Source organism: Oryctolagus cuniculus, chromosome 13 (genome assembly GCF_051225735.1).
Source record: "Oryctolagus cuniculus isolate XC-2025 breed Fujian yellow rabbit chromosome 13, ASM5122573v1, whole genome shotgun sequence".
Classification (NCBI taxonomy): domain Eukaryota; kingdom Metazoa; phylum Chordata; class Mammalia; order Lagomorpha; family Leporidae; genus Oryctolagus; species Oryctolagus cuniculus.
Genome location: NC_142879.1, coordinates 72,267,237 through 72,293,607, shown reverse-complemented (window position 1 = coordinate 72,293,607; position 26,371 = coordinate 72,267,237). Strand labels below are relative to the sequence as shown.

Sequence of the window (26,371 nt, the reverse complement as noted above, 5' to 3'; positions counted from 1 at the left end):
TTGTTATTTTTGTAAAATGTATTTTTTGTGGACGTTTCAAGGCTGTTGCAGAACACTGTATTATTCAGTACAGAAGTTGCATTAAAACTTACAGAACTGTCACCTGATAACCAAACCCCATATAACTGTGTCAGCCCTCACTAGTGATTTATTGCTTTAAATTGGAATCAGCTGATACGTAGTTCTACAATTTTTAACTCTGCAGGGTTAATCTGGAACCTGCTGGTACACATGAGATAGTTGATTTATCTGCTGTTCTAAGACTGATGAAATGTTTAAAAGATGGCTGTGTAATCAGTCCCATTATCTCCCAGTGTTCCAGCTTATTCTATTCCATGTGGCACTGTACAATCTCAGAAATAATTATTCTACTGTAGTTAACATAGGAGCTGAATGCAGCAACTGATAAAAACTGAATTCAGCAAGCCCTTTCCCAAATTGAATATATTTTTGCTGTATTTTTAGAAGGAAAACATGATCTTAATGGTCAGAGTTCCTAAGAGCTTAGAAGTTGAGGGCTAAGCTTAGGAGACAGAACACTTGATTGACAGTCGCCAGTATCTTTTTTCTACCTTTGATCTTTAGTTTCTAGATAGACTGCATTTAGACTAGACTTTCATTCATACATCTAGACATATTTAGGCCCCTTGGAAATAAGGATGGTGATGCTTAGAATTTTCTTTTTTTCTGAAAGTAATCAAAAGATTTATACAGTTATATAATTTTTTAAAAATGTGAACCAGTATCCTCCTTTTAACATCCTACTTTCATAGGGAGCTATTGAAGGAGATCTGAAAGGGAGAGATCCCATGGCCTGCTTCAGTAGTAGCATTTTTTACAAAGCTCATCTAAAGGAAGTGCATCATATATTTGTTCATAAACTCTGCAATCTCTAGGGATATGTATTCTGATTTACAAAGATGCTATAATAATCCATAGACTTACTGATGTTTAAAGGAAGATACAAGACTCAATTTTTACATAAAGATGTGACAATTAGGTGACATGACATGCCTTTGAATGATAAGTACAATGTTAGTTTTTCAGTTACAATGGGGGGAAACAGTGATTTGTATTACAGGACAGTTTTCATCTTACAGACCAAGAAAAACTTGCCAGTCAGATAACCACAGGTACATACAGACAGGGGTTTGTAAAAACTGAGAATAGAGTAACACACAGCTGTATGGCCATTTTCCATAGATAAGAGATGATTGAGGAAGAAATAAATAGCTTTATTAGAACTCAAGAATTTGACCTCTGGCACCAGTATCTTTAATTGGAGACCACCTAAAGTACGGTAAGGAAGACATTCTAGATGTTTTTATTGGGTTAATGTTTTCCTCCTCTCCCTGATTGAGTTGCTAGTCATCTCTTGGCCTCCTGTCTTTCAATCTTTCTTTCTTTCTTTTTTTTTTTTTTTTTTTTTTTTTTTTTTTGACAGGCAGAGTGGATAGTGAGAGAGAGAAACAGAGAGAAAAGTCTTCCTTTTGCCGTTGGTTCACCCTCCAGTGGCCGCCATGGCTGGCGCGCTGGGGCGCACCACGCTGATCCGAAGCCAGCAGCCAGGTACTTATCCTGGTCTCCCATGGGGTGCAGGGCCCAGCACTTGGGCCATCCTCCACTGCACTCCCGGGCCACAACAGAGAGCTGGACTGGAAGAGGGGCAACCGGGACAGAATCTGGCGCCCCGACCGGGACTAGAACCTGGTGTGCCGGTGCCGCTAGGTGGAGGATTAGCCTATTGAGCCACGGTGGCGGCCTCTTTCTTGAATAGTTTATCACTTCCAGAAAGACTCTTAGCCCTGCAGCCTAACACTTCTGTCCTTACTCCATTGTGGGTCATACTTACTCTTACTGCCTGACCAGAAGTGGTTTCTTTGTGAGCAAAGAAAGCCTATGTATCATGTGTTGTCTGGAGTTTGGATTAGATGGATCTGGCATAGAGAAGGATATTGCCCTCTGTATCTCCCTCTCCTTCTGAACATGCTTCCTCTTGAAAAATATGTTTAGATACATGGCATCTGTTTCTCCTCCTGGTAAAGAGCAGGCCCACCAGACTATTTCGCTTGCCTGTTATGAGTAAAAAACCACCACTATATTGAAAGCAGCAGACAGGCAAAAAGTTACATGGATGTGAATGGATGGAAATCAGATCGATCAGTCTATCCATTCGGCTATCTTACTCTCCAGATCTGTTCATTGCTTCTCTACAGCAGCAGTAGTGAGGGAAAGCTTAGCCTAGAACAAGGAGTGTGATGAAGAATTTAATGAGATAAAACCAATCAGCACCTGTGTGAGCTTCAGATAACCTAGTGTGTCCTAATTGGATGGCCTGAATTTCTCACCTGGGAACTTTCCAAAGCAACCAGCACCCAGATACTCCCCAGAATTGATGTCACAAAACTGGGTCATGGGAATGTGTTTCAGAGAATCTTATTTTAGAGCATATTTTCTAGGGATGGGCTTTGACAGAGTTCCAGATTTCAGCTGTAGTTGAGAATCAATGATGTTAAGATAAAATTCACCCGGGCCGGCGCCGCGGCTACTAGGCTAATCCTCCTCCTTGCGGCGCCGGCACACCGGGTTCTAGTCCTGGTCGGGGCGCCGGATTCTGTCCCGGTTGCCCCTCTTCCAGGCCAGCTCGCTGCTGTGGCCAGGGAGTGCAGTGGAGGATGGCCCAAGTGCTTGGGCCCTGCACCCCATGGGAGACCAGGGTAAGTACCTGGCTCCTGCCATCGGATCGGCGCGGTGTGCTGGTTGCAGCGCGGCGGCCATTGGAGGGTGAACCAACGGCAAAGGAAGACCTTTCTCTCTGTCTCTCTCTCACTGTCCACTCTGCCTGTCAAAAAAAAAAAAAAAAAAAAAAAGATAAAATTCACCCAAACTTTCCATATGTGACCTTCCTGAGGAGAGAAGAGAGGGTTGTTAAGTATATTATCTCTGTGGGGCCACTAGAGAAGTTTTACAGATAGTTTTCAAGAACCAGATATCCTACAGAATTTTGTGTTCTGCCTACAAATTTTTCACAGGTTATATTTATATCTTTCTAATGTTTAACCCCACCTTTACCTCCATTATAAACATTAGTTTTCCTTTGTTCTTATGTCAGAATGATAAAAAGAGCTGCCGCTTACAGCAGAGCTACTTTATATCCTTTACACTATTGAAATTTACATGAAATCCCAATGAAGGGGGAATAAAGAAAAGAGGTAAATGCATTTAATTCTCTTTACTTTCATAGCATACCCCTTGGTATTTCTTATACCGTGTCATATACCGGCATCTTTTCATTTTCGTAAATAATTCGGTGGGGTTTAAAGTAATTGCAGGATCCCTAGGTACCAAAAGGACTTGAAATGAAAACACTATTTACTAGCTCATAGCTTGCCTCAGGAAAATAGTACAGAATGTTGCCTCTCTCCTGTGCCAGGTAGGCCCAGACCCCTGCAATGTCCCCAGGTTAGGCTTTTGTACCCAGCTGTGGAGGCTTGCCTATCTGGACCTCGGACTCATTGGAGAATGGTAGAAGGTTAGAGAAAGCAGTAGGGGAAGGTAGTTGGGATAAGCCTGAACTGCTAGATCAGCACTTTGCAAAGTACTAATAAAAAGAAGAGAGAAAGGTTGGAAAAAGAGAAAGAAATTATCTCTTGTGTTTGCAAGCTGAATCTCATCATGCAAGTTCTTTTCTTTTGTGAGCTGATGAAATTTAAGAATTGTTTTTCAATGAGGGTGAAATGTTTGATATGCCCAATAGGAAGTATGTTTTCCTTTTAATCTGGTCAATTTTACTAGGTGGTTTGTTGTTTTTGTTTTTTTTTTTAAAGATGAAGAAAAGCTGTGTGTACAGGTTCAGATGTATCATTCCATCACTCGCTTTATCTACCTGAAGCGAAAGGAATACCTAGTTTCCTGGGTATAATTATCTTGGGCCTAAGATGCAAGTTAGTTTGAATTCCCTAACGTTCTAATTTGTCAGAAGGAATGCACCCTCACCAACCTCTCAAATTCTGAAACCAAATTTTAGAACGTATTCTCTTTTGATTCTTCTAATTTTTATATATATATATATATATATATATAGAGAGAGAGAGAGAGAGAGAGAGAGAGAATGCGAGCAAGCCATTTTGGAAAGTACACTGATAATATGCTAAAATTGTGAAGCAAAGACCGAACTGACAAGCTCAGGGTTGGCAGTGCTTCAACTATATGTGTAAGTTTTGTTCTTTTTAACCACTGAGAGTCATATTAATCAGGATAGGCTAGACTGTAACAAGTAGATCCAAAAATGCATGAGGACCTTACACACAGTAGAAGTTTAGTTCTTATTCCTGTCACAAATTCTTTATGAAGGTGTTCTTGGTGACTTTCCTCCATATGGTAACACAGACATGCAGGATTGTGGCTCTGCCGTTTCCATCCACCCAGAAGTAAAGGATGGAAAGTATGGAGAATTCAAATCTACTCCATTTAAAACTCCAGCCCTGAAGCTGAAAATGTCACTTCTACTATTATTTCCTTAGAATGTAAATAGTGATATGGCCAGAGGTTAGCAAATGTGATTTCATCACGTGCTCTGCTACAATCCTGGATCTGTGGAAAGAGAATTGCTTTTGGTAGACAGCTAGTTGTCTCTGCCACAGAAGTCCTTGGTTGTATTGTTTCTCAGACTTCCTAGAGAATAAGAATCCTGGGAAACTGTCATACAGATAACCAAGCCTTTTCCATGGAAAGCCTGAGTTAACAGATCTGACTGGGTTCCAAGAATCTGTGTTTTTATAAACATTCTATGTGGTTATTATCTTCAGAAAAGTTGGAAAAATATTGTTTTCAGAGGTAACTAGTTTGTGGAAAAACATTTTGTATATTTGTTGGTAGTGTCATGCTAAGAATGCTGTGTTTTATGTAATGGTGACAAACAAAATGAATGAAACCTAACTTCTGGCACTGTTGTTTTATCTTCAGTCTTAGAATTAGGCTACATGCCTCATTGTAAGTCAGGATTCTACTGTGACCCCACTGTGTAGCAATAATATAACTGTTCCAACTTGAATTTTTGTTGAATTAGCTGATTGATTGATTTAGTTGGCCAAGTTTATCAGTCATTTTTGACATATGGTGATCAGATACTTGGAATATATCACTTTATGACAGCTCTTTAACACATAGGTCAGTGTATAAGATTGACTAGTAATGAAATGTTAACTTTTTTTCTCCCTCCTGTCATAATGTTGAACCCTTTAGAAACCCCATCATGGAAATTAAAAGTCAAAGTATATTGGAGGAACAGTGGTTGAATAATTTATCAATGACCAAAAATTATGTGTCATCATAAAAATGAAGCATGGAAATCTTGTCCACACAGCCTTCTGAACATGCTGGACAAATGACAAAATGTGTGGATTATCTATTTGGTAAGCTTTTCACAGCAAATTTAAATCCTAGACAGCCTACTTCATGCTACATAACAGTCTTGTGGGCCACGTTCCTTTTGACAAATTGGAATGTGCCCAAGGAATTCAAACCAACATGAATATTAGCCGAAAACAATTATATACAGGAAATTAATTCTACCTCTAACATCAAAAGTATTCCAGAATCTGTTGAAAAGATACTTGGAATATCCACTGTTTTGGATTGCCTCTGCTATTGATCTTCTTGTTAGAGAATATAATTTAGAACTGTGAAATCCTTTGTGGTAGGAGAAAATCTCTTTTAACTCTGAAGGAGTATTATTATCATTTGTTATCTGCACAATTAGAAGCAGTAGAGTACAGCAGAGGCTTTGCTGTATAAATGATCTTTGTTGCCTAGAGCTTTTAACTCATTGCAGAGTATTTTACACATGCTTTTCTTCCTGCCGCCATCTTCATAATTGTATGTGTGTTTGTTTGAAAGCCACATAAGCAGTGGCCCTGAAGTCCAAAAGGGCTAAAAGCCTTAGAAATCCATCTTCATCCAGTCATCTGAGGAAGAAACAGGAGCCCATGGGATATTTCTTATATCTTTTTTCTAAAGGTTTAATAGAAGCATAAGTGTCATTAGCAATGATTGAGAAAAATGAAAGTGTCTCTATCAAATACTACTTCAGTGTGCACACAGTGTGGGAAAGGTTGATAGATGTTAAGATCTTTCTGGAATGAAACCCAGTGGCTGCTAATCAGTGTGCGGCATGTGGAGGTTTCTATAATCCTAAAATCAAGGAAATATTTCACTTTTGCCTCAGAAATATTCTACAGACAGATTCTGTGGCCAGGAAGATGTGTAGTCTTTCAACCTGTAAATTAATGAGCTCTTAAGTCCGCAGCTACATCTTGAGGACATAAAGTAGAAGGACCGGCACTATGTTTTTCTAGTATCCATAATCTGTTATACTTATTCATTTCCTTGAAAAACTGGAAGGCTGTGTTCAATATCTATCTGGTTAGAGAGTCAGAACAATGAAGAAACAGGACAGCCTTTGGCAAGAGTAGGGCTACCTAAATGGATTCAGCCCAGGCTTTGTCAGTAACCCAGAGTTAACTCTGTCAAGACACTACTTTTTTTGTGCCACCATTTCTTTAACTGAAAACTAGTGCTTAGACTAGACTGTTGCTAAGATCCCTTTTTGCTCCTTAGTCCGGCATTTCAAGTTGATGACAGTCAAATCAGGACCAGGTCTTACTTGGAATCACAATATGACTAAATTTTATCACTTTCCCCTAGCTGTGTCATTTTTTAGTCATTTTCCTTCTTTCCTGATAGTCCCTTAAGCCACAGAACCCATGTTCTTACTGTATAGACTCTGTAGTCATAGGTTTATTTATTCTATGTTGTAAACCAATAAAGAAACAGATTACAGTGTTTTTTGTTTGGAGGAATTTTTATTTTAATGTCAGTCTTGAGCTTCAGACCAAAAAGATGCAGTTCAAAGAGGGAAAAGAAAGAGGAAGAGAAAAAAGGACAGATGTGAGGTTTGCTTGCGATGACTTGAGTTTTCATCTGTTGTCCCAGAATCTTTGTTAACATTATCTCTTCCACTTTCAGAAGCGTCCTCACTTGGGTGATGAATTATTTGATCACCCTAGATGCAGAGGAAGTCCTCGGAATGTCCCAAAAAGTTAGAATAGAAGAAAGGAAAGAGCACCTTACCTGTTATTTTTGGTGTCAGATTCTGGGCTTGGCTCTGCATATATTTTGTTTTCAATGACCCAGACAAAGTCTATCCTACCTAACCATCGCACTACACATGGAGGTCAGAAATTAGTAACTACTGGCATCATTTCTTAAAAAAATGACTGAAGGATGTTTTATGGACAGTTTTTACTGCTGATGGCCCAGGTCAGAAAGCCTTGCAGACCAGGAGGTCTAAAAACTGCATTGTGGTAGGGTGGTGAGCACATAGGGAAATGCCCTGAGGATAGAACATCACAAAGTATTTAACGGGAATCTTAGTGCCTGACACTAGGCTATGCCTGGTTGGGTGTGGGTGGGGGGACAGAGAAGCCTGGGGCACAGCATCTACTCTGAAGGAGTTTCAGGGATCCTTAAAGTAACAGGAGAATAAAGCAGCCACAGTGAGATGCAGCTGTTTATCAGACAATGAGTCATCTTTGCCTGTTCTTATCATTGTGAAGTGGGACCTCTCAAAACGAAATACAGCTGCTAGGAACCCCTTTGTCCAGGGATGCCAGACAGACCTGGTGGTTGCGTCCCAGTCATCAACCTGACTTCTTTCTTCTGACCCTTCATGTTTACGATGCCACATCTTCATGCAAAGCCTAGTGGTATTGCTGTTTTTCTTTTTCTACTGTTGCTAAAACAAAGGGAAATGACAAATGTGTGGTTAAGCTCCTTTTACAGTACTGAAAGCTGAATGTACTCATTAGATAGCAGCAGGTTTTATTTCAAATAACTGTTTTAGGGAATTTTTGTTTCTTAGGGGCATACCATAAAATGTACAGTTGGGGGAAATTTTGTTGTACCCTGAATGGGAAAGTCATCAAAATGATTCCATTAAAATTGACTGACTATTTAGAGGCTGTGTAAATGGATGTTCAGAGTATTCAAAGGCCATGCAAATGGTGAACTTGGCTAGTTCCAAGTAATTACTTTAGAAAGCAAGACAATAAAATCAATTCTAAACCCTATTAAAGGGCTCATGGTCATCACTTAGAAAGAGGCTCCCTTGTCCTCCCTCCCATCCAGAGACCCACGGGGAGCAGCTCACTGTGTGGCCAGCCTGTCTGTGCTGCCTTTCTGTATCTATCTCAGTTTCATTTGCTATAAAACTGAGGTAATGCTGCTGTCCCTGACCTGCCTCAAAGGGGAGCCTGTGTAGGGTCTATCTGGTCTCAAAGTGTTATGGAGAAACATAATAGTAATCTAAGGTGGACAGCAACCTTTCACATTTATAAAACTTAAAAAATATTTTTGTTTAAAAAAGACAGCACTCTCTTATGTGCTGGTTCACTCCTAATTGCCTGCAGTAGCCCAAGCTGAGCCAGAATCTGGGGATTCCATCCAGGTCTCCCACTTGAGCTACCTGCTACTTCCCAAGATGGAAATGAGGAGTGGAAATAGGACTCAAACCCAGGCACTTCAATATGGCATGTGGGCATATCAAGTGTTGCCTTAACCTCCACTCCAAATGCCCATCCCTACTAAGCCATTTTATTTATATGCTGGAAGCTATGTTGATGTTGTACATTTTCTTAATATAATAAATCTATGATAAAGTTACAATTAACATATTGTAAATAAGAAACAGGCTTGAAGAAGTTAAGTCATTTGTCAAACTGATTGTCAGTCTGAGATGCTAGAAAGAGATGACTATGCTGGACTCACTGCAAAGATTATGAATGAAGCAGCAGAGAAATATCCAGTATCACTTTGAAAGCTATCATGGTCTCTGCTGTGAGAACTCAGGGAACAATTTATACTTGGTTCCAAAAATGAGTTCTTACATGATTTCCACTGTTCCAGGCAATGTGTAAAAATACCTCCTTCCTTTATCTACATGAAAGGTGGCTTAGTTATTGTCGGCGTAGGGTAGACGCAGTTATAATGGCTATAAACATTAGCTCTCCAGAGTCATATACTACAAAATGTTTAAAATAAATGCAGATTTTTACTTTAGCCTATCCATATGGTTTCTGTCGCCAAATGGTTTGCCTCTTCATTTCACTCTGACTGTAAAGATGAGAGAGTTAGATAATGACTACTCATTCCAATTCCAGAAAAAATACATGTTTGACTTTGGATTGCAAGCATTCATTTTGAGCGTTCAGATACAATGAAAAGTTAGAATACTATTGATAAGTGCTGAGGTACAGAGCTGAGCTGTATTTTATTCAGCCTAACAAAAGGAACCTATATTCTTAGTCTATACAAATGCAAGTTGATGTACCATTGAAGCAGGACAATGAAGTTGAGACTTAAGAGGTTGTTCTGGCCTGAAAGCATCAAAAAGCCCAGTATGCTGAGTTGAGAATCATAAGAAAATAGATACAGTTTTTAACCTGCTCTCATTGTCACTAGACTCCTAATTACAATGCCATCCTATCCTCAAGAGAATCTGTACTATGAAATAACCTCATATTAGAAACTTCCTTTTAATGAGGTCCCTAAGTACTTTAGAAACTAAATCCTTTTTAATTGGATTCAAGACAGAACTACCTTATACCACATTTAACCCTGTGATGCCTTCCTTGATACCCTGTGAAGTTATCTTGGTTCTCTCTGCCTAAGGCCTAATCGGGCCCCTCAGCTCTGGCTGAAGGAGCATTGTTGCAGTCTCCAGTTACCAGCCTCTGCCTCACAAGAGCGCTCTTGGGACACTGGTCAGTGAATTGGGCCAGTCACCTGCCTTTTAGGGATGCTGCCCAGGATGGCCTTCTTGACTACTTACTACATTCGTCCTCACTGTTTTGTTTTTTTTCTTTTTATCTTTAGAGAAAAATATGGTCCTCTTTACTACTGTTAAGATTAGTAATTGAAAAATAGAAAATGTAGTCAAATCCATTGCTTACTATCTTTTATTCCAAAGGTCAAATGACTCTTTCTGAAACAAAGGAGAGAGCTCTTCATTCTTCACACTCTTCCCCTCTGGCATCTTGACAAACATGTGCCTCACCCATAAACTCACCTTCAGCTGATGCTTAGAGCAGAGTGTGAGAGTTCAGGAAACTGTTCAACATAATGATTGGCCCATCAGGGGGAAGAAAAGATGACATTAAAATTCTTCAGATACTTTTACAGCTATTAGACATTTGAAATGGCGTAACATAAGTGGCTTGTTTCAGAGAACCAGGAAGGGGAAAAAGCAGATTCCTGCAATTTTGCCTGTGATATCTTTTCCATCTGTCATGCTTTAGTGGAAATTTACATAATAATAGGTGAGGAAGTGTTGCAGTACACAGTAGTCCACAATTTCTTTCCCAAAAGGCTTAGAAATGCAGTAGATTAATCTAGGTCAAAAAAAAAAATCTCTATTTTCCTGGAAGAATCAGAAATTGTACCTCTTTTCACAGTGACATGGGAATAACAGAAGATGACTCTCCCAAGGGAAGTCTCTAGGGCTGTAGGAGATTGGCAGTAGCCTGGATCTTGTAGCAAATTAACAAAAACGTGGTTGTAGCTGGTGAGGCGGCCAGTCTGAAGGAAGATGTGGCCTTGCCACCAACGCTAGTGAGGTCATTGTTCCCTCCTGACTTAAAAGTTGGCTCTCATTTGCTCTCTAGGAGTAGTTCCCCTGAGGGCTTTTTGGGGGGCATAGGATTACAGGCCCAGGTAGCCAAAGAAGGGCAGGGTGTGAGCATTGTGGCACAGCAGACTGTGGACACCTGCATCTCCAGTCAGTGCCTGTGATCAAGTCTCACATCTCATTTCAATCCAGCTTCTGGCTAATGCACTTGAGAGGCAGCAGATGGTGGCCGAAGTGCTTGGGCCCGTGCCACCCATGTGGGAGACCTGAATGGAGTTCCTGGCTGCTCGCTCCTGCCTGACCCAACCCTGGCTGTTGTAAACATTTGGGGTTTGAGCCAGCAAATAGAAGATTCTGATATCTCTCTGTGTCTCAGTCTCTCTCTGTCACTCTGCTTTTCAAGTAGATGAAAATAAATATTAAAAAAAAAAAAAAAAAGGATGTGCACATCTGCCCTGCCAGTGAAAGTTTCCCAGGGGATTCCCCTAGGGTAGCATTTGGTAATCCAAACCATGGTGTCCCTATAATTCAAGTTCTGAAAGCAGAATGGCAGCATCATCTCTTTGCTTCCTAGGTAGTGGACAGATGCTAACACTTTCTACATCAGGGTGCCAATTATGTAAAACTCTATAAAACTAAGCTAATTGGGTATGTTTTCATTAAAAGTTGGTTTCTACAGGATGAGGCATTTCTGTTGGGGAGTTGCTGTTCTAGCTGTGGAAGTCCTGTTTTTACATAAGAAAATAGGAGTTTTGTCTTAGGTGACTGTTGAAGCAACATTTAAACCAAGAGAGGTTGAAGTTGTAAAAAAAAAGAAAGAAAAAAACAGTGTTAGGTGAACACGAAAGAAGTCTGAAGCAGTTCTGGGGTCTTTTGGAGTAAGGCAGAACTCTTTAAGGGGTAGTTCAAGCCATGCTGAGAGGACAGAAATTGATTTCCAAGATGCACATCAACTAGTAATTATTGGAATGGCTGTGCCTCTAAGCTATGTGTGTGACTGGAGACAGCCTGAACTTCTGTTTCCTAACTTCATGTATAAAATGGTACAGGGGTGGAGGTTTGGGCAGGTGTACAGTTAACTAAAGTTAACTAATTGGAAAATTCTTTGATTCTACAGAAAGGGCACAGAAGCAATCAGAAAGCTGTGCCACCTTAACTTCCTGTGGTTTGGGGCTGGTACAAAGCAAAGCCCTCTTGTCTTCAGACAGAAATTTAGTCAACTAATTTTTGCTTTAGTTGCCACTTTTTTCATGCCACTCATTCATACCTCTCAGTTTATTTTATTGTAGCCATATTGCTTTGACATCTAAGTACATCAAAGGAGCCTCAAGGAAGAAACTGTAGGAGGAATATGTAAGTGGGTTTAGCATCAAAAGAACTTTTAAATACAGCTTGTGGAATCAGCATCTATTTTTTTTTAAAGATTTATTTATTTATTTGAAAGTCACTTAGAGAGAGAAGGAGAGACAGAGAGAGAGAGAGTGAAAGAAAAGTCTTCCATCCGCTCCTTCACTCCCCAATTGGCTGCAATGGCTGGAGCTGCGCTGATCTGAAGCCACGAGCTAGGAACTTCTTCCAGGTCTCCCACATGGGTGCAGGGGCCCAAGGACTTGAGCCATATTGTACTGCTTTCCCAGGCCATAGCAAAGAGCTAGATCAGAAGTGGAGCAAGGCCAGCTCTCTGCTGTGGCCAGGGAGTGCAGTGGAGGATGGCCCAAGAACTTGGGCCCTGCACCCCATGGGAGACCAGGATAAGTACCTGGCTCCTGCCATCGAATCAGCGTGGTGCGCCGGCCGCGGCGGCCATTGGAGGGTGAACCAACGGCAAAGGAAGACCTTTCTCTCTGTCTCTCTCTCTCACTATCCACTCTGCCTGTCAAAAAAAAAACTATTTGGCTGGCACCGCGGCTCAATATGCTAGTCCTCCACCTAGCAGCGCCGGCACACCAGGTTCTAGTCCCAGTTGGGGCGCCACATTCTTTCCCAGTTGCCCCTCTTCCAGGCCAGCTCTCTGCTGTGGCCCGGGAAGGCAGTGGAGGATGGCCCAAGTGCTTGGGCCCTGCACCCACATGGGAGACCAGGAGAAGCACCTGGCTTTTGGCTTCGGATCAGCGCGGTGCGCCGGTCACAGCGCGCCACCCATGGCGGCCATTGAAGGGTGAACCAACGGCAAAAGGAAGACCTTTCTCTCAGTCTCTCTCTCACTATCCACTCTGTCAAAAAAAAAAAAAAAAAAAAAAAGTGGAGCAGCCAGGACTCGAACCAGCACGCATATGGGATGCCCGCACTGCAGATGGCAGCTTTACCTACTACACCACAGCGGCAGCCCTGAATCAGCATCTTTCTAAGTTGTATTTTATACCCCTTGAAATCAAGCCGTCACTGTCCTGAGGACAAATTAGAAAGGCTAAACATGGGGGACCGGTGCTGTAGTGTAGTAAGTTAAGCTACCACCTGTTGTGCTGGCATCCCATTTGGGTGCTGGTTCGAGTCCCGGCTACTCCACCTCTGATCCAGCTCTCTGCTGTGGCCTGTGAAAGCAGTAGAAGATGGCCCAAGTCCTTGGGCCCCTGCACCCACGTGAAAGACCAGAAAGAAGCTCCTGGCTCCTGGCTTCAGATCGGTGCAGCCGTTGCAGCCAATCAGGGAGTGAACCACTGGATGGAAAACACCTCTCTCTCTCTCTCTTTCTCTCTTTCTCTCCTTCTCTCTCTGTGTATCTCTGACTTTCACATAAATGAAATAAATCTTTAAAAAAAGAAAAAGACTAAACATGGGAGATGCAGGACTATGGAGACCAGTAGTTAAGGTATCAGATTTGGTTTTGTTGCTCTGCCATTTTTGCTTTGTTATGTTTTTTCTGGGCAGTTAGACTTCTGCCTGAAGAAAAGAATACGTCCATGACTCTCTAGGGCACCAAATTGGCTTCAAAGATTTATCTTTGTACTTTCTAACATTGTCTTTTGTCTCAAGATGTTGAGGGTACAATCAACTTCTAGACCACCATAAAACTACTTTAAAAAAAAAAAGTCAAAGCTAAGGGTTTTTTAATTAATTCAGGGGATTTTTTATGTTTTTTTGTTTTGTTTTGTTTTGTTTTGTTTTGTTTTTAAACCTTTAGCTGCTTTATAGAAACTGAAAGTAGGGGGTCCTGGCAGGGGCAAAGCCCACGATTGGTAGTGGAAAGCGTTGTGTGTATGGCCGGCGCCGGGGTTCACTAAGTTAATCCTCCACCTGCGGCACCAGCACACTGGGTTCTAGTACCGGTTGGGACTCCAGATTCTGTCCTGGTTGCTCCTCTTCCAGGCCAGCTCTCTGCTGTGGCCCGGGAGGGCAGTGGAAGATGGCCCAAGTGCTTGGGCCCTGCACCCGCATGGGAGACCAGGAGAAGCACCTGGCTCCTGGCTTCGGATCAGCGCGGTGCACCGGCCGCAGCGCGTCAGCCACAGCAGCCATTGTGGGGTGAACCAATGGAAAAGGAAGACCTTTCTCTCTGTCTCTCTCTCTCACTGTCCACTCTGCCTATTCAAAAAAAAAAACGTTGTGTGTAGGAGGGTTGCTTGAGAAAAAAGTACCCTTTTCATCAGCAGCCTTTGGATTCTAAAATAAAAAAGTGTTCTCCACATGTTAGCTAAGATTGAAAGAGAAAATATATTACAAAACAAATCAAGTATGAGGAGTAGGTCCTTTTTTGACTTAAACTAGCTTGCATGCTTCTGACTTGACAACAAGCCACAGACCCAGTTGAAATTCGGCTTTTGTGAAGTAGGCACCTGCTTTGCTTGCAAATGTGCATACAGAAGAGCTTCATTCACAGAAAGAGGAAAAAAAAATACATAGCAGATTCACTAATTTAGCCTTCCAGGCCCTTAGTTCCTTGATCTGTCAGCCCGTTAGAATTCAAAGGCAGCCTGTAAAGGAATTTTCGATTCACAACATGATGACTTTGTAGATGTCCTGAATTCGAATATGTCTTGAATTGAATTTGTCTAGCAGGACTATAACTTTGCTTTTTAAGAAAAAAAAGGACGATGAAGTAGGAAAGTCCAGGATTCAACTTTCAATAATCATTCTGTGGCTGGTTTCAAATGTTTATTGCTTAGATTTAGAAAACAAAGCAGGTTTCATGTTTTGAAGATGTACAAACCTGTCTCTTTAAGACAAAGTTCACTTAGGAGAGACAAGTGTTCTTATGCACAATACAGTAAGCTTCAAACTTGAAATAATGTTATCTTACCTGCTTGGCCACAGAATTGTAGAAAATTACTTGTTACCTTCTTTCCACATTCCTCAAGTTGTACAGTTAGTTGATTGTATTCTAGAAAGTGCTCCACAATTTTCCATATTAAAATATTACTAAATTCTAGTATCAGGGAAAAAAATAGCAATTAGAGCTAGAACATTCCAAAAAGGCTATCTTTGTCACTTATGAGGACAACTTAGGCGGGAGAATTCATCCCAGTGCAGGCTGGAGGTTACAAGAGAGTCACTGGGATGGTTTCAGTGGTACTAGCCCTTTGTGGGGTTGGCTCATTGAAAGGATAGACCACTGACATACACCTGCAATTTCTGCCCTGCAGCTGATGAGTGACTCAGTAACTGAGAACCATGCAAGTTACTGACCTCCTGTCTCTAATCCTGAATTCTCCAAAAGCAGGAGAATACATACATGCATAATACATACATACATACATCATACATACATACATGCATACATACTAGGAACTGCCATATTTTACCCTCTCCGCGGCTTGGAGAAAATTGCCTTTTCAACATGGTGGCTGCAGAGCACCTGATCTTAGTTTATTCCTTCCCCAATTAGGTTTAGCAACCTCAGAGGAAGTTTCTTTAATGAGCATGGTGTCAGTTTTCCTAAGAGCGGTTACAGTAGTTGTAAAATCTGATCTTTGGTATCACTGTATGGCCATGTCTGTGCTACCCGCCTTGTTGACGAGTGCTAGTAAATTGCTGTTTGACTCGGGCAAGCTCTGATACCAACTAGCTGTCTCTACATAAGCAGTACTTTTTTTCCCCCTTGGAGTATTCTTACCCAGAGTTTCCAAGTAAAGATTTTTCCAGAAAAACAGCTGTGGTTTGAAAAGATTTGTGATAACCCAGATGGTTTCTTTGAGGATAAATCTTACTTGATCGTTTAAAATTAAAGTCTTTCAGTGAAGTTGAGTGTTTTCTTTATAGTTTTACACTGCTTGTGTGTGTGTGTGTGTGTATGTGTGTGTGTGTATAGGCCATTGGCCTTTCTTGTTTGTGCCTTTACCTTTGGAAACAGCAAGAATTTTGTAACAGTGTCTGAAATTATCCAGCAATTATGTGGGAAAAATATCTGAGGGAACTTTTTATGATAGCAGGAACTATTAGTGAAAAGAGTCAGATACCAACTACCCTATTTGGAGTATGTAGCACTCAGCCTCTCTGGGAATTGCTGCTCTAAACTTCTGATACATCATGGTATAATCATATCTCACAATTATAATACTGATTACACATTGCTTTACCAGCTGAACATATGCAAAAATACTGCTAAACTTGCCAATTTCGGGAAATCTGTGTGTCAGCAGGCACCCAGTCCCCCTGACAGTACTCTGGGAAGGTAAAACAAAAGGGGTAAGCAGACTGGAAATTGGAAATAGGTAAGTGTTCTGCACTTCTACCCTTACCTTGAAGCCCAGTGCTTCCTGACTACCCAAAGATGCTGTCAGCCCTCACCCGGGCCCGCCTCATAGACAGGAAGATCCATAGATCTATAGGTCACCCCAGGAGCAGTCTTCCATACTCCATCTCTCTTACGTTCCCTTCCTCAAGACTCTGCTAGATGGTCGTGGTTGAACAGCATAATTAAATACTGTGACATGTTAGTGGCTGCCAAGATTTCACATATTACCCCTGTAACATATGTACAGATTATGAGAATCTTATCGTGATCCACAAAAAGGGTCACCAGAGGTGGAAATGTTAGGCACTTTGTCTAATCTGTGCCTGAGACTGGGTTTGGTTTTGTAATTACCTTTTTTTTTTTTTTTTGACAGGCAGAGTGGACAGTGAGAGAGAGAGACAGAGAGAAAGGTCTTCCTTTGCCGTTGGTTCACCCTCCAATGGCCGCCGCGGCCAGCGCGCTGCAGCCGGCGCACCGCGCTGATCCGATGGCAGGAGCCAGGAGCCAGGTGCTTTTCCTGGTCTCCCATGGGGTGCAGGGCCCAAGCACCTGGGCCATCCTCCACTGCACTCCCTGGCCACAGCAGAGGGCTGGCCTGGAAGAGGGGCAACCGGGACAGAATCCGGCGCCCCGACCGGGACTAGAACCCGGTGTGCCGGCGCCGCTAGGCGGAGGATTAGCCTAGTGAGCCGCGGCGCCGGCCTGTAATTACCTTTTGTGTTACCACTGTACTTACCTCATCTGTGAACTTCAAGTCCTGATGAGCAGTGTAGGGAAGGGGTTGATCAATAGACATATGAATGATGAATTATTATAACTTTTGTCTCCAAAATCTAAAAGTCTTCAAAATACAATGAACTGTTGAACATGTTGAAATGGGAGATTTCAGAGAATGACCTGGGTGTGTGAGGTCATTTTTGCTTTCTAACGTGGTTCCTGAACCTGGCAGGAATCAAGTTCCTTACTTATGACACTGCACCTGTGTCTGCTGAGCCCCAGTGTCCCTTGGCCAGTCATTTATCTTCTTTGATATCAACAGGGCCTTCCTCTGTACTACACAGGCAGCAGGGAAAGGGGGTAGTAGGAATGAATACTGAGGCCTGAGGGACTGGCTGCTCTGATACGTGTTGTAGCCACTGACCATCACAGAGCATCTGTGGGTTTTGTAGGTGTTTAACCACCCACCTTACACTGATGTTTGAAACAGAACCTGCAGAAGGAGGGAGGCCTGTCTCTGGAATCTGATTGCCGAGCCATCTGGTGTTGCAGCTGACCTGGAAATGAATCCAGTACATTTCAGACCTGAGTTACAGCTGGCGTGGGGAAATCTGAGAAACAGGTGGTTCCCTTAACAGCTGTATGTTCAGTTAGGGCCAGCAAGAAAGAACATTTCATGCTTGTTGAACCTTCATGGGCTTTCTGGGATCTATAGTAGTTCCCTAACCTTTTGCCATAATAATTACTTTATGAAGGCAAATAATGGCATTTCTGCCTTCTTTGTTGAGACATTCTGTGCAAGTCAATGAATCTAAAATGTTTAAGTCAGTATATTAAGTGAAGATGAATTATAAAAAGATTGCTAGCTGAGAGTATACTTACAGAAACAACAATCTTTCAAATATATGCTTGCTTATTCTGGAAATACATGAATTGAAGTCCCATGGTGGAGAAACACTAATTGCTGCATCTCAAATAACTGTTTAAATCTGGAGGGCTGTACTTATCCTTTAGCATTTAAGATAACCAAACACGGTTGTTATTAACGGAATCATTATGCATGCCAAATAAAGTTTAAGACACTTTTAACAGAATAAAAGTAAAGAATAAGTTTGGTTCTTTCTTATCTGTTCTAACAAACACTTTGGCTGTTTATCTACCTAGTACAAAAGGGGCGGGGGTATTTTAGGCAAATCTGGTATTTATTCACTGATTTAGAAGGGATAGAATTAAAGTGACTAAGATTCGGAGAAAGCAAGACATTTTCCCCAAAGTCATGCAGGAACCAAACTATGAAAGCCAGAGAAGACTCTCAGTATTATCCCTGTCTCACTGTCTGTCCCTTGACTCCATATTTGTACAAGTTGTCCATTGCATGATAGTGCCTGCTGAGGCTGTGAACAGGGGCAGCCCTGGACACAAATCCATGGGCTGTGACAAGGGGTTGTGTCCACCTGGAGATGGGACATCTTTTCCAAATACACACAAAGGTTCCTAGTTGATTTGCTAAGTGTGGCACCTAAAAGGTCAGGGGCAAATGAGGGAAGTACATCACCAGCATCACAGCATAGGATGTTCTATTAAAGTTCATTAAAATTAGAGTTTATTGGGCCGGTGCCGTGGCTCAATAGGCTAATCTTCCGCCTTGTGGCGCCGGCACACCGGGTTCTAGTCCCAGTCAGGGTGGCGGATTCTGTCCCGGTTGCCCCTTTTCCAGGCCAGCTCTCTGCTGTGGCCCGGGAAGGCAGTGGAGGATGGCCCAAGTGCTTGGGCCCTGCACCCACATGGGAGACCAGGAGAAGCACCTGGCTTTTGGCTTCAGATCAGCGCGGTGCGCCGGCCACGGCGGCCATTGGAGGGTGAACCAATGGCAAAAGGAAGACCTTTCTCTCTGTCTCTCTCTCTCACTGTCCACTCTGCCTGTAAAAAATAAAAAAAAAGAGTTTATTTTAGCATAATTTCTAAAGAATCTGTTTAAATGGATGTATGATAAATGAGATAAAAGCTGTGTATAGTGTGAAGGGGATCTATAACAACAAAATTCCTTATTTCACCCTACCAGTTGCACAGGCAGGGTGGACCCTGGTTAAAACTGTTAAGAGTTTAATATTTTGAGTAAAAATATTTTCATTTGAAATAAATGACAATGGAACATTGTGACATACCTCCACTCCTTTGGTGTACCCCTTCATATGTGTACTTCCTCTATAACTTATAATTAAAAGTCATAACAAAAAACAGGAGCCTACAACACATCCAGTGCTTTCCATGTGCCTGTCTCTGGGGGATTAAGCCACCTACCCAAGGACTCCTAGCTAGCAACTGGTGGAACTGGGGTACTATTACGTGTTGGAGCTCACGTTCCGAATCACTGTGCAGTCCTTATTTAGACAGCCCCGTCTTGTGAGCTGGAAGGATCACTTTATGGATCCATTATCAAATTATAGCAATTCAAACCGAAAATAAATTGTAGTTATCAAAGAAATGCCTAACCACTTGTTTTTAGGCCTCAGGATAATTCCATTTTCGAGTTGGATGTTTTAGATATTTTCCCAGTTCTTATTCTGTATTTGGAGTCACCTCCCTCCATTCCTTTCCCCTTTTCACCTGCCTTTCCATACTGCTCAGCAGCTTCAAATGTTCCCTTTATTAAAAAGGGGGGGGACCCCACCTACCTCGTTCAAGATGAAATCCAGGCAGTTAAGCCACTAGAGATGCTCACATCCCATATCAGGGTGCTGCTTTAAGTCCCAGCTATTCTGCTTCAGATCCAGCTCCCTGTTAATGTACCTGGGAAGCAGTGGGTGGCAGCTCAAGTCCTTGAGTTCCTGCTACCTATGTGGGAGACCCTGATGGAGTTCCAGGCCACTGTCCCAGCCCATCTGTTGTAACTATTTGAGGTGTGAACTTGCAGATGGAAGATTCTCTTCATCCTCTCCCCCTTCTCCCTCCCTCCACCTCCCTCTCCCTCCCCCTCCCTCCCTTTCCCTCCTCCCTCCCCCTCCCCCTCCCTCGCTCTCTCCCTCTCCCTCCCTCTCCCTGCCTCTCCTTCCCTCTCCCTATCTCCCTCTCTCCCTCTCTCTCTCTCACTTTAAGTAGTCACCCTCACACTAAGGCACAGACAGCTAGGAATAGTTAGAAGTCTCCATCCCCCAGGGGCAGCAGCTTGATACTTAACAGAAAATGATCCATGCCTTCCTAGTGGACTCTCAGGCAGCAGCAAGTGGTAGGGATTTTGTTGGTATAGCGGGAGAGCTTCCTTTATTCCTGAGATCACTGCGGGTTGGTCAGAGCTTTTCAAATTCACCTAATATGAAAGGGACACAAGATTGCTTTAGTTCATACCATCTTTGTTCTGTGTTGCTTTTGTCTAATTGTAATTTGTTCTCTATTCTCAGTCTCTCTGTCATTCTTCTGTTCCTTTAGGCCAACCTAAACTTTTCATTCTTGGCTTTGAACATGGCCAAACTGGCATTTGTTTTTCATCTCCCACATTTATTCTTTCTTAGTCTCCTGCTTTTCAAACTTCCCCAAAAACTCATCCATCTCTAAAACTTCTTTTCTGGAGTGTATCACCTCCAGAACCACCTGCCTAAAAATATCAGATCGTGCCTCCTTACTGAAGCTTTGATTATTCAGTAAGATTGAAATTTGAAACTTGCCGTTTGCTCCTTATCCCAAAGCTAAGACCAGAAGAGGGAAAGGAGAACTAAATTGGGGTCTGTTAGTTGGAGGTGTTGAGATGGCTTTTCTTGTTCTGCTTTCTGTCCCAAACCTGGTGAAACATGGTTGATATTTTTCTTCTCAAAATGACTACAGTAGTTTAGTGGGAGTTGGGACGTGACTTCCTTAATTTGAAGCAACCCCTGTGGCTCTTCTGGAGTTTACACTGTGACAGTGAAGCTGAAATCACTAGTTGACTAGTTATTAAAAAGTCTACTGTCAAGTAGCACGGCCAAATAAACTTGGTCAAAGAAATCAAATTAGCTGAAGTGTGAGCCTATTTTAAAATGGTCAGTCTCTCCATCTCTGGTTCGTTAAAGAAGGATTTCTGATGCTTGGATGCATGGAAGTTTGGTTTTCCAAAAGGTTGTGAACATTAATCTTGGTGGATTTTGATGAAATTAAGTCCAAGATAAGTTTCAGGATAAGGAGGAGGAATCTTAGATGCAGTTCACAATGCTGTGCGAATGGCTTTGTACATCATTTTCCCCTCTCTCTTGAAGGAGTTTTTATTTTGAAAAATTGAAATGCTGATATGTGATTCTAAGTCTTCGATGTCTTTCCTTGCTAGTTCCCTCCTTCACAACTGTGTTATTTTGTTCTGAACTTTGTCTTGATTTATATGATTTCCCTACTGAACCAGTACTGGTGCGTCAGAGCTGCACATTTCTCTCCTGCTATTTTCTGTGCTTGATGCATATCTCTTAAGTTCTTCCTGTCCCTGTCTGGCTTTGTGAGTCTTCTCCACCAAAGTTTAGACTATATACACACAAACAGTCTTAATGAGTGCCTTGCTCCACTTTTTTTCTCCACTTAACAAAAAGGTACCATCTTTCTTTCCTTCAAATTTCTAAAGTCCATCTCCTTTGTCCAAGCCTCATTGTGCTGAGAGAACTATATGCTGATTAATAAGTTGTTACCCAGTGTCTTCATCTGCAAGTTGAAGTAGGGGCTAGCCATCCTGCAGGATGCAGAAGGAATGGTCTAAGGTCTCAACACCATTTACTTTGATGGAAGAGGTTGGTTGCAAAGAGGATCTCTCCTGGCCTTCTCTTGGGGGGCTTTCAGCTTGGACTCCCTGGCTGTTGGAAATGAGGAATCAAGAGGTTAGCAGTTGGTGTGCCACAGCCATATTTAATACATGGGCCAGACTATACTAACATCTCTTTGGCCATGTAACCACCCATTTAAATTCTAGCTGGTTAGAATACAGTCTCTGATTTTCACAGACAAGTACTGAGTGTCACATGTACAGAACTTTGCATTATGTACTGTGATGAAGATAAAAAAGAATAAGGCATTACCCCAGCTTTTAAGAAGCTTATAATCCAGTTGTCAAAGCCTTTGAATTTAGAACGTGTTTTAAAAGTGTGACGTGTTCTAGAGGTATTTCAGATAATCGTAGTTACTGTAAATTTATGCTGTTGTTACCATGATGAAGTACGTCTCTTTAGGTAGGTGCTAGCCAAAAACAGGTCCTATTCACCTCACCCACCCCACTGCCACATTCCACCCTCACTCATGAGTAGCTCCATCCAAATAGTTGGTGCACTGAGCTATGAATTGGTTTCCAACATGGGTAAAGCTAATAAATATGATTTTGGATGAAAGGCACTGTGTAAAAGCTTGAGATGTTGTTATTACTGTTCTCATACGCTTTATTATTTTTAAATTATGCATCCTTTTAAGTAGATTATTTGTTCGCTGCAGTCTCCATTATATCTAAGCAAAGCATTCACAGAAATTTCTAAAACCTTTTCATTTCTCTCTGTAGGTTGTTGTTTCGTAACATTTTATACAAGAAAAGCTGCACTTGAGGCCCAGAATGCACTGCACAATATTAAAACTTTACCTGGGGTGAGTCGGTTTACTTTTGTACCAAAATCACTTTATTGCTTGAAAATGGTCCTTTCAACTGAAGGTTCTAGTTATGAGCTCTTAGTGCCAAAAATGACTTTGGTCTTTTGAGGAGTGTGTGCTGACCCCTCTGTTCCCTACAGCAGTCAAACCAGCTGGCTGGCCCATACAGAAGCGCTGGCATTAACACTGATGGGAAGAGCTCTCAAATAGCACGTCCCCTGGTTAGAAAATCAGAGTGACCCCACTGGGTAGCAGCAGCTGCCAAAGTGTATTGGGTGGGCTAAGATTTTAAAAGGAAAAAACCCAACACACACAAGAGAAGCAAATGGAAAAGGAAAAGCTTTTACTCACCAGGAGCCTCTTTTCAGATTTAGTCTTTATATTTTCTTTTGAAAGGACAAAAATGTGCCCTGTACAGCTGTAATATCAAGCCTCCTAATGATTTCTAAACAGTCAGTGGTGGTTAACAAAGTCAGTGTCTTAATGCCCAATTTGTGGCTTCATGTTGACATAGAACAGAAAACACAAAGTTTATCATATTTTTTCCCATTTCCTTCCCAGTAATATTTCATGATCAGTACAATTCCCTAGAAATGAACTGATGCTGCCTATAGCAACTTCATCAGAATACATTATTTCTGGAGGACTTTATGGCATTTTTACATATTTCATGTTTATATACATTTCCCTATGTTGTTTGGATATTTCCCCCATTGACACAAATATCAGTGATAAGTTAATTTAGCATGATGTGCTTACATAATATGAAGGTTCTGTAGTAGGCAGTCCAAATTTAATTGAAACTTGGTTTGATAAGAATAACATAACCAATGCACCTAGTATTTTCAAGGTATGATTTTAACTCTGTTTCTTGTCTGTCTCTGTACAAATACACAAACATATGTGTGCTTACTAACAATAACAGATAGGCACATATAAGCATTTTATCACTTGTTACCCAAGAAAAGATAGTATTTGTATAATACACTTTAGATCCATTAAAATATTTTTAAAGATTTATTTTTATTTATTTGAGAGAGAGGGAGGAGGGGTCTTCCATCTGCCGGTTCATTCCCCATATGACTGCAACAGCCAGTTGCTGCTGAGCCAATCCGAAGCCAGGACTTCTTCGGGGTCTCCCATGTGGGCACGGGGGCCCTAGGACTTAGGCCATCCTCTGAGGCTTTCCCAGGCACAGGAGGAGGGAACTGAATGGGAAGTGAACCGGCACCATATGGGATGCCAGAGGTGCAGGTTGGGGCTTTTACCTGCTGTGCCACAGGGCCAGCCCCTCCAAAAATTTTTATATTTGTAGTGGAAAGATACTGAACAAAAGGTTTCCAAAACAGTAACCTCTTACCTAAAAGTAATAAATTATGAACTTTGGTCTCAAATCATAGCCCTCTAGTTTTTGTCTTTTAATTTTAGCAAATCATAGAATAGAACATTCAGAAAAACAAGGAAGTGGTACCACAATGCTTCTTCCCAATTTAACTACTTTCCATGAAACTGCATAGGTTTTTTTTTTTTAAAGCAGCCTGCATTTTTAAAACAGATTGATTTGTTTGAAAGTCAGAGAGAGAGGGAGACAGGAGACCTTCCATCCACTGGTTTACTACTACCTGGATGGCTACAACAGCCAGAGCTGAGCCAGACTGAAACCAGAAGTTTCTTCCATGTCTGCCATGTGAGTGGCAGGGGCCCAAGAACTTGAGCCATCTTCCCCTGCTTTTCCCAGGCCATTAACAGGGAGCTGGATCAGAAGTGGAGCAGCCAGGACACCATCTCGTGCCCATATGGAATGCTGTTGGCACAAGTGGCGGCTTTACCCACTATGCCACAATGCCAGCCCATGAGGTGATTTTTATTAGTGATCAAATTAAGTTTAAATGCTTTGCTTAAAAAACAAGGGATATTTCAGCTTTATTCTCCATATAAGTGGAATTTTTCCCATGTAAATTTTTGAAGATTGCAACATTGGGTCCCATTACTGAGTGGAGCAACTAACAGTATTTACTGGCTCAGCCAACAAAACAATAAAATAATTTTCATTTCCTAGGCTCCTAATCAACCCAAGAACCAGTCTGTATTCCTTCTCTTACAAAGAAATGCTTTGTAGTAATTAGTACACAAAATTGCACATGAATATGCTTAAAATATTACTTGAGATGATGAATTATTACGTACATTTAAGGTGTAGTATAGTTTGACTCCAAATAGCGTAATTTTAGATGAAGTCAAAGCTTAGTTCATTTGTACTCATCCTCTCTACTGGAAGCACAGCTCTAATATGCCATATTCATTTGTCAAGAAACCCAGAATTAATATGATGAATGGGGCATGGTGAAATTTATAGGCAATACTAGTGGGTATATTTCTGTTTGGGATATGTTACTCTCACCCATCCGATAGTGAACAAATATTATCTTCTGTATTCAAATACATCTAAATCTGTATGCAATTTAAATATACTTACATAATTTAAATGTATGTATGCACATTATCTTTTCTTTCTAAGAATTCTGCATTTAGAATATAAGGAAAGTGATTTTTAGAGACCAATTGTTAGGGACAGTAATTTGGGAGTTGGAGGGTTGTTTTTAGTTTTCTGTTTTCCAGTTCACTTTAATACGTCCAATTACCTGAAGCAGGTTAAACAAAAATTTAAAGTCAGATCTGACTTTACAGTGTACACACTTCTCACATTTGCCGTATCAAACGTGGTGAATCGGTACAGAGTTCCACAGCTTGCTCTTCTATACAGCTTTATCTAACAAACATCACCACAACAGCTACAGGAAGAACAGGAAAGTGATTGCCTTTCAGCTGTGAGCCTTTGGTGGACAAGAAGAAATGGGACCAGGCATGAAAGATTAATGCATATTCTTGAAAAAAAAAATATTACAGAGTGCCTTGCTGTTTGATTACAAGCCTCGGAATTAGTCAACATTTCCATAATTCTAAACCAATATACACCTGTTTTCCCACTGTGATGTGAAGGCACAACTTAATTTAACAGAAACCCTGCTGTGCTAAATCTCTCATTAAATACCAAGTGAATTCAGTAATTTAAAGTTGTAGCACTACTATTTTAACTGGTTGCCTTCATATTATGAAATTAATAAGAAATTAATGATGCACTTTGCCATATGCCTTCAATTTCTTTCTGAATAAAAATAAAAGGGATAAAGAAAAATGCATCACCAGCTGACACTTTAAAGCTTTTCTGGTTGTAATCATTTTCCTGCGGATAAAATCCATTAAAATGGCACTTGCTGCCTTTTTTCTAAAGTGTCCAAAACTCAATTTATGACAAGATCAAATACTTCTGGGGTTTTTTGCTATGTAATTTTCTTTTGCAGTTGATTTTTTTAATAAGGAACTTTTATTGTGTAACCAAACTTGATTATTAATATGTAGGAATGTGCTTTCCCCATTGTGCCCCATCTTCCTTTCTTGGGGGAACAAAGAACACTCTGATAGGACTGTCTATTACGCAGTCAAATGCGCTTGCTGTTAGATTTGAATTAAAAGCACTGTCTTTGTCATGTTGCACGTAGATTTGAAAGACTCTATGTGGTAGTGGTAGCAGTGAGTATTGGGAAATGGGGAAGGGCAGTAGGATTCAGGTGAAGGAGCAGGCCTCACCGAGCTACACAAGGTAGCTGAATATGTTTCTCAAGCCTACCTCTTACTGTGTAACTGAAAAAAAAATC

General features: G+C 41.4%; 1 protein-coding gene across 50 annotated transcripts in view; it reads left to right on the top strand.

Moving 5' to 3' along the window:
• Positions 1-26,371, top strand: part of CELF2 (CUGBP Elav-like family member 2) — a 939,267-nt gene that overhangs the window by 788,724 nt on the left and 124,172 nt on the right. For all 50 annotated transcript variants that reach the window (XM_051820872.3, XM_051820873.3, XM_070055754.2 and 47 more), the window contains one exon: positions 22,570-22,652. In XM_051820872.3, the coding sequence (XP_051676832.1) occupies positions 22,570-22,652 (83 nt within the window). The remainder of the gene's footprint in view (positions 1-22,569; positions 22,653-26,371) is intronic.